This window comes from Anneissia japonica, unplaced genomic scaffold (genome assembly GCF_011630105.1).
Source record: "Anneissia japonica isolate Jap-2015-1 unplaced genomic scaffold, ASM1163010v1 scaffold287960_len3192837_cov198, whole genome shotgun sequence".
In the NCBI taxonomy this organism is placed as follows: domain Eukaryota; kingdom Metazoa; phylum Echinodermata; class Crinoidea; order Comatulida; family Comatulidae; genus Anneissia; species Anneissia japonica.
This window is the reverse complement of record NW_022712725.1, coordinates 2061185-2069444: the sequence shown is the minus strand read 5'-3', so window position 1 is coordinate 2069444 and position 8260 is coordinate 2061185. Positions and strand designations below refer to the sequence as shown.

Genomic DNA, 8260 nt, shown 5'->3' with positions numbered 1-8260 from the left:
CCGTCCCGCACGATTCGAGACGGTTGGAAACTATGATTCTATACCAAGAATATATTACTTTACAAATAATTAATTTCACAACATTTTTCATCGTTTTCACACATTAACTATTTCACGTAAAACATTGATCGCAATGAATTTATATGCATTACCGGTAGCCTATGTAAAAGGAGTATCATCATGTCGGTTACATATACTGGTTACAGCTCAATTATCGGTTAAAAAAATATTATTATTTCCAAAATAATTTTAACTTTTCACTATAACTAATATGGTACTAATGCTCTACATGAAATAAGTTTTGTTGTCAGGCATAATAAGCGTAGTTTATTATGAGCAAATTCAGGAGAAAAAGGAGTAAAACGCAGGGCCAATTGAAAGCAACATCTTTACTACAGGTAACACTTTACTATTTTATAGTTTACTTTTGCTTAAGAATTATATTGTTTATTAAGTGTGTTTTTTGTTTTAAAGGTGGTTGAATGGTAACGAAATAACCAATTTAAGACTAGGTGTATTCAGTGATTTGACTAGTCTTCAAGTATTGTAAGTGATAATCCACAAGTTATGAATAATTGTATTATCATATTAATTATTTTTTAGTTAATATGCCTACGAGATTTTTGATAGTTGTGATAATATTAATAATAATATAATAATAATTAGTGATATTATTTCCTCCAAATTTAGATTATACAACAAAGGGTGATGTTTTATAAACATCCCGGTGTAGTGGTCCATTCAGTACCCTGTCTGTCTCTTATACACATCTAGATGTGTATAAGAGACAGTATATATATATATTAGATATAAATATTAATATAATATAATTCACAATCATCAATGATGATTGACGGCTAACCCATAAAACTGGTTCTATGATTTTTTATATATATATTTGGATTTTTGTATGATAGAGTGTTGCCCTTTAATATTAATCATCAAATTCACTGCTGTAAGTTTTTGTGTTTGCTGTTGCTTTTGAGTGTTAAATGTTTCTAATCCTTTTAAAAATGTTCAGTAGCTGTCCTATTTGTGCTAATTTTTATTATCTTCTTGATGTATTGTTAAATGTACTTCTTGTTACTTTAATGTGATTTTTTTTTTGGTTTTTTTAATGGTATTTTGATGATGTTCTCTTAAAGTTTACGGTATAATTTGTGAAATTTGTGAAGTGTCACCTTCGCAAAACAATCATCAATAACCACATTCAAAGCGGTGGAATTTTATGATGAGCTTACCCATATCGTTAACAAGCTTACACAATCTTAATGGTTATTTGATTTGTTTTGCTCAGCCAGCACTTGCAAGGTGAAAACCTAAAATATTCCAGCGCACTCAAGTGTAAACAGCCTCAAAACTAATTATTTGTGGTTGTTTGCAAAGAAATTTATGCTCATGTACAGCTATATTTAGGATCATTCCTAGACTGGGTTCCAGTTCCTAAACTGTCTTAATTGTTTGTTTGTTCGTTCCTAGAAAATAACAATAAAAAACTAATAACAATAAGATTAAAGTAATTAATTATACAAGTATTTTTTCAGGAAGTACATTTTAGAGAACATCCTGTATACATTGTGACAATTATTATAATCATATTTTCATTGAATTTTATGGGCTAAAGAACTTTCATTCACTGAAACCCCAAACGTCTATTGTTGATGAATCGTGTAAGAAGTTTTGGATGGGTCATATAAGCTAAAAGCTTACCAACCAACCCAAAAACATCAAGCAAGTAATCAAGCAAGTAGACCCCTATAGTCTAGGACATTTATTTGTATTTTAGGCCTCCGGCCCCTTTACATAACAAAGTAAAATTTAGAGAACAGAAGAAAGTAAATCACGTCTTCTTATATAAGCGAAATACAGATATTCTGATAAATTATATAAAACATTACGATTATTTGACATTAAACTTAAAAAGTGTTGGATTTTTATAAAAGAAAGATGGAATTAGGTTTTTCCTAATACTGTATCATTATAACGTATTAAAGTAAAACATATTAAAGTATAACATATTAGAGTAAAATGAAATTCATCTTCTATGCATTGGTTTGAACATAATTTACATATTCTATTGTTTTTGTTCACCATATTCCATCTGCCTCTATTTCTAAATCTAAAATGCCAATTTGAATTTTTGTTAAAATACGTCTATAATCTAATCTATAAATAATAAATAATTTTCTAATTTAAACTAATTTTTAAAGGATTTAAAATGATTCAATCTTGAATATGTTTTCACTTTTTCATTGAAATGTTGTCTTTCCTATATAAATAAGCCTTAATTTTAGCTCAGAATCAAAAGAAGCAGAATCATCTAACCAAAACCAATTAAACATAAAATTTGCTTAACATAATATAACCAACATAATTCATTTCGTTCGAATTTTCTAAATTGGAAAAGATAACACTCATAAATAAAACAATCATGGTCTGTTTGAATTAAGCATGTAACGAAAAGATCAGTGAAAATCAGTGAAAATGGTGTTCCATATTACTTTATTTGCTTGGCATTCTTGACATAAACCGACACTGGTGGCGCTCTTCAAAATTATCTAATACAAGAAATAATCAATAAATTAGAGACTTGTGGCAAGTCTAGATCATTCCCTGTCCCAATACAGTCAAGACAGAACACACAATAAACAATCACCATCTCCAAGTTCATTTTTTATTTGAGAAGCTGATTTAATATTTACGAATCAATTCAATTACGGTAGTTGAAAATTGCAGTCACATGCACACAGAATTGTACAAAACATGCAAACAATTTTTGAAATGAGTAGAGTATAATATCATATTTGACCAAAAAAAATACAGTACACTGTACAAGTTAGTGTAACAATTCTATGGCCCAAAGTTAGTGGCGCCGTAAACATGTTTGAGTTAGGTTAGCACCGAAGGATAATAAGGTGGGATCCAAATAAGAACAACTTTTTTAGAGTAATTAATCACACTAATTACCTTATTTAAATTAGTGTTAAATTTGGGTTCATTTCAAAGGTGTGGTGGAAAGGAAAGGTACCACTTAACATTTTTAAGTAGATTTAATATTAAAAACAACTGATAAATTATAATAATTTTTTTTTTTTTTAAACGACAATAATGTGTCAACAAATATTAATATAATAATAAAAATAACATTAATGATGATAATAGTAATCTTGATAATTGTAACAATAATCAAAATATACAATAAAAATTGTTTTGTGGATATTACACAAAAAAAAAACACCTTCATATAGGCCTACACTTCAACAGAAAAATGTAAAAAAAAAAAAAATATGTGATGTTTATTTCAATAGATTTGCCATGTGACATAAAAATTACCAATAAAAATGAAGCAAACAGTGAAGGAATAGTTTCAATATAGTAGAGGAGCAGCTTTGGTAGATAACACAATTTTTTATCACAATCAAAAACACATCTTAAAAACATCTTTAAACATTATAATCAGCCAATCTTCTAGGATAAGCTGGATGGCTCACCCGCTATATTAATATGGTTAAAAACGTAATGGCAAACGTTGATTAATACTTTAGTATAAGGCATATAATACGAGTATCAATGTACACCAAATCATAATTTCTTTATGATGTTGTAAGATGAATGTACAATGTCTTTACTTTGAGAACATTTACAAGATAAATCCAAGAAAGAAATTTACATCTGTTATTAGAACCCTGGTTTATATCAAGAATATACAGTAATATGATCACAAATGATAACGCATTACAAACAATCCTGAAGTAAAGTGATAAATACGATCAAACAATGGTAGAAGTCAAAATATATATTAGTGACTTACACATTATGAAACTTAATTACTTCTAATAAACATTTTATTTCCATATACAATATAAGGTATGTATACATGTGCTCCCTTTTACCATTTTACCAACACCATCAAATTTTCCTATTCCTGTATTATGCTTTACCCACTCCCAGCCTCATATGGCACGATGTAGCATTTTCCATCCACTTCATGAATTGATATATCTATAGTATCCACCATAAACACAGCATCTGCAATATAATCTGCTGTTCGTCATAGCATAGTATCCATTTTATTACTGTATCAAATCCAACAATCAGTAGATGCACACTATCTGATATAGAGTACACCATTGGACAGTATCAGCTATCCACATTAGTAGTAGTACAGTATATTATATCAACCATCATTATCAGCTATTCTCTGTTACAGTATTAGTTGTTCACCATCATACAGTATTAGGTATTCACCACGGGACAGTAGCTACCATATCTAACATAGTACATTTATCTGTAGTACAGCATCAGCTATCCACCACAGAGAAGTATCTGATATCCATTAATTGTAGATTATTAGCTATAGATGCATCACAACACAATATTTGATATCCACCGGTGCAGCTGTACAGTATTAGCAATCCACCATTATAGTATCAACTACCATTCCACAACCAAAGGCATATTTCATCTGTTTTACAGTATTAATAATAATAATAATAATAATTATATAGTATAATTATTTCCAATCCTGAATGCAATATCTAATTCAGTAATTTCTATTTAAATTCTATATTTAAAAAAAAAGAAATCTTTTCAGAAATATCTAATATAATTTAAATCCACCATGTAATATAATTATTTTATTGTTTTAAATACAATCTTATTTATATAAAGTCAATTTCACAAAAAATAACCACCATATATACAGAAAGGAATGTAATTACAAGAAAGTTGTGTGAGCAACAATTTTAAATAATATTTATATCAAACACTGATCAAAAATCAGATTTCTTTCATCCCATATCGATAAATATAAACTGTATTGGCAAAATATCCACATTTCATAACTTCTAATATCAACCTCAGATTTGATCACACACCAATATCTCATTGGTCAAAAATTACTACCACATCAATACCAGATATTGATTATGTACTCTATTGCAATATTCCATATTGACCATGTATTAATATGCCATATTCATCATGTTTCAATATCCATATTGATCAAGTCAATATTCAATACCCACATTTCAATATTGAATATTAATAACAAATTACAATAGTTATTAATGTCTAATATTGAGTACATTATCAATATACCATATTGATCAAATATCATTATCTTATAATGATCAATTATCATTATTTCATACCAAACAAACTTTTATCTCATTATATTGATCAGATATTACCATACTGCATTGATTAATATTTCAAATGTTCATCAAATAGTGTTATTCCCATATTCAGCAAATGTTAACCCATACTAACTATTGTTATCCCATACAGTACACATATTGTTTAACCATATTAATCAAATACTTTTCTCATATTGATCAAAATCATTATCCAATATTATTTACTAACTAAATAGTTATTCCATACATTGATTAACTACTGCTATCCCATAATTAAACTATTGCTATCCCATAATCAAACTATTATCTTATACGCTCTATGGCTATAATGACTAACTCTTGTTATCCCATTAACTAGTTTTATGCCATATTGACAAAATATTGCTTTCCCATCATATTTATCAAAAATTGTTATCCCAATTGATCACATTAATAACTCATATTAATACACATTACAGTAACATACACATTATGTAGATCTTACATTGATCAAATATTATATCACTCCCCTTTTTTACATACCAGTATATACGAACATCATATAATAGACTATTGAATAGAATAAAAATTACTGTGTAGAAATATATATTTTGAAATTAAATTGCATATTTAAAAATAAATTGAATACGCATTTATGAATACATGACACATACATTATATCAATAAAAAACAACCAAGAAAAAAATATCCATGAATCTTGAATACACTTTGACCTTTGAACTTAGAGTTCACTATGATGAGCATAGACATTCAAGGTTCTTTCAATATGCTTTATACTTTCTTAGTGAATTGATGGCTACAAGATACACTGTGTCACAGCCAATACTTGCCAAATAGCATGACATAGTCGCTTTAGACAAATGACATCGCAATATGTTTCCTCCAATTTTTCCTATTACTGTTATTTTGAATTATTTTGTTTTTATATTCATTATTCCTCTTGGGTTTCCTAATGCCAGTTCTGTGCAATCACATGATAATTAACTAAGTACTAAAATATTATTTTGACAACCATTTATTACAGAATGAAAACATCCTCCAGCATCATCTGTCCTCCCATTGTTGTCAGTATTATTATAAATGATTGATAGTGTATATGCATTATTCATTTTCCTTGCATTTATACAGACTTACTGTATAGTTTGGATTCCGTAATTATTATACCGTAATTAAATTCTGCAATAATTTTGCCAATAATGTTTAAAATATAAACATGTTAAGATCTTCAACCCAGTGACTGAGGCAGTGTATAATCCCATTAAACCTATGACACACTTTACCTAACATATCAATATTAATTTGTAGGTTGGAGATGTATGTAATATTTAATGGACATGAAGGCTTAGTATAGGTAAATCAATATTGATGGTGGTGGTCTATGACATTATGCTGTTTATCCCGCAAAGCTTTTCTTCTTCAGGTACATATGTTCAGGAGGAACATATTTTCAAAATACCATTAATCCAAAATCAATCAAAATAACAATGTATAAAAATCCTTTTTAAGGCAGCAAAACCTCCCACTACAGTACTCAAAACTATGACTTCTTATGAATACAACAAACTATGAGAAAAGTCCCAGTTAAACAAAACATTTAAAAGGAGATTGAATATCATTGTATGCTGACATATCATAACCAATTGCCAATCAATCCCATACTGAATAGCATACAGGTCACGATATTAAAATATTTGCAAACCAAGCAAGGCTAAGCAAAATTAAACAGAATTCGACATCTAGCAACTGTGTACACAAATTCGTCAACACATTAACACATTCACTAGCCTAGATGTTTTCAGTGCCTGTTCCAAAACCAATCCAACCATTACATTTCTGCTGCTCTCTCACAATTCTTTTCTGTTAGCACCCACAACAATTTGTTACTTCTGGGCACAATAGGTTTAATGTACTTAATTAAATATTTAGATATCTTACAAAAATGGAGAATGTATTATGGTTCTCCTTCATGTCTCCTACAAAGAACCCAGTCATGCATGAAGTATATTCAAATGTTAAAGTTATCAATACAAAAAAAAAATGGAATTACTACCATCACGGGTATAGTAAGTTGCAAAACACATTTACATTCAAAATATCAAAATAGTTGATTACTGAATTTTATTAGATTAAATTGTTGAACTGAAAAACTACTGTAACTTTTTCACAATTGAGTAGTAATTTTGAGTTATAATGTGAAGTCTTCAGAACAAATTAGATTTAAATACAGCAATTAAGAATTAGCATTTTATATACTATTTGCTTTTTGTATTATTCAAATATTTCAAGCACATAAGGCGAAAACTCAAGTACTGTCAGAATGTAAATTTAGTAAAAAAAAAACAAATATAATTCTTTAATTAAATGTGGCTAAGTAATATTCTAATTCTTTACATCTTAAATTTATTTTGAAAATAAGCAATTTGTTTTGAAATTGCATGCTACTTTTATGAAGCTTTTATAAAAATTAGTTTCCAAAAATTTGGTTTCAAGTATGGGCAAGTGTAAGATTTTTAAAAATGTAAGAGAAAAAGAAAACCCAAAAATACACATTACAGTATGTATTATGTTTTCTGCTATTTGGAAATTTTGGTTTTGGAAAACTTTGAAAGTAGGATTTTAATACTGATATTCATGAAGTTTGTTATATAGGTCTATGAATAAATAACATGTACAGAAAACATTTACCCAACAGAATGTATGCATGGAAATGGATTGTTTCGCAGTTCAAAACTATCGCAAAGAACATGTTAGGGGTTAGTATGTAAATTGTTTTCTCTAAAAACTGGTGAGTTGTTGGTGGTTCTGATTTCTTCATAGTTGTCTAGCATGCGCAACTACTCCTTTGATCTCCTGCTTCGTCTAACTCCATTGGAACATTTTTGCCGTTGTTCGCTACAAAATTTGGAAACTGATTCTTATCGACACTTCTTTCCATTCGTAACATCACATTGTCCAAGAGACATTCAATTGCTTTGGCAATATTATGACCTGTTTTCGCACTCGTTTCAAAGTATGGCAATCTGAATATGAAATTTAGGAAAAAAAAAATGTGTTTAAATGTGAAATTTTTTAGACACAAAACCACTTTTACAGTACTATAAACAAATCAATTTTTTGATGCA

At 28.5% G+C, this 8260-nt stretch overlaps 1 protein-coding gene across 6 annotated transcripts in view; it reads right to left on the bottom strand.

The window, feature by feature from the left end:
- Positions 1 to 3431: 3431 nt before the first annotated feature.
- The window catches only part of LOC117108062 (ras-related protein Rab-27A-like), a 41914-nt gene continuing 37085 nt past the window's right edge, over positions 3432 to 8260 (bottom strand). For all 6 annotated transcript variants that reach the window (XM_033249920.1, XM_033249921.1, XM_033249923.1 and 3 more), the window contains exon 5: positions 3432 to 8158. In XM_033249920.1, coding sequence (XP_033105811.1) covers positions 7960 to 8158 — 199 coding nt within the window. In that variant the 3' untranslated portion in view covers positions 3432 to 7959. The remainder of the gene's footprint in view (positions 8159 to 8260) is intronic.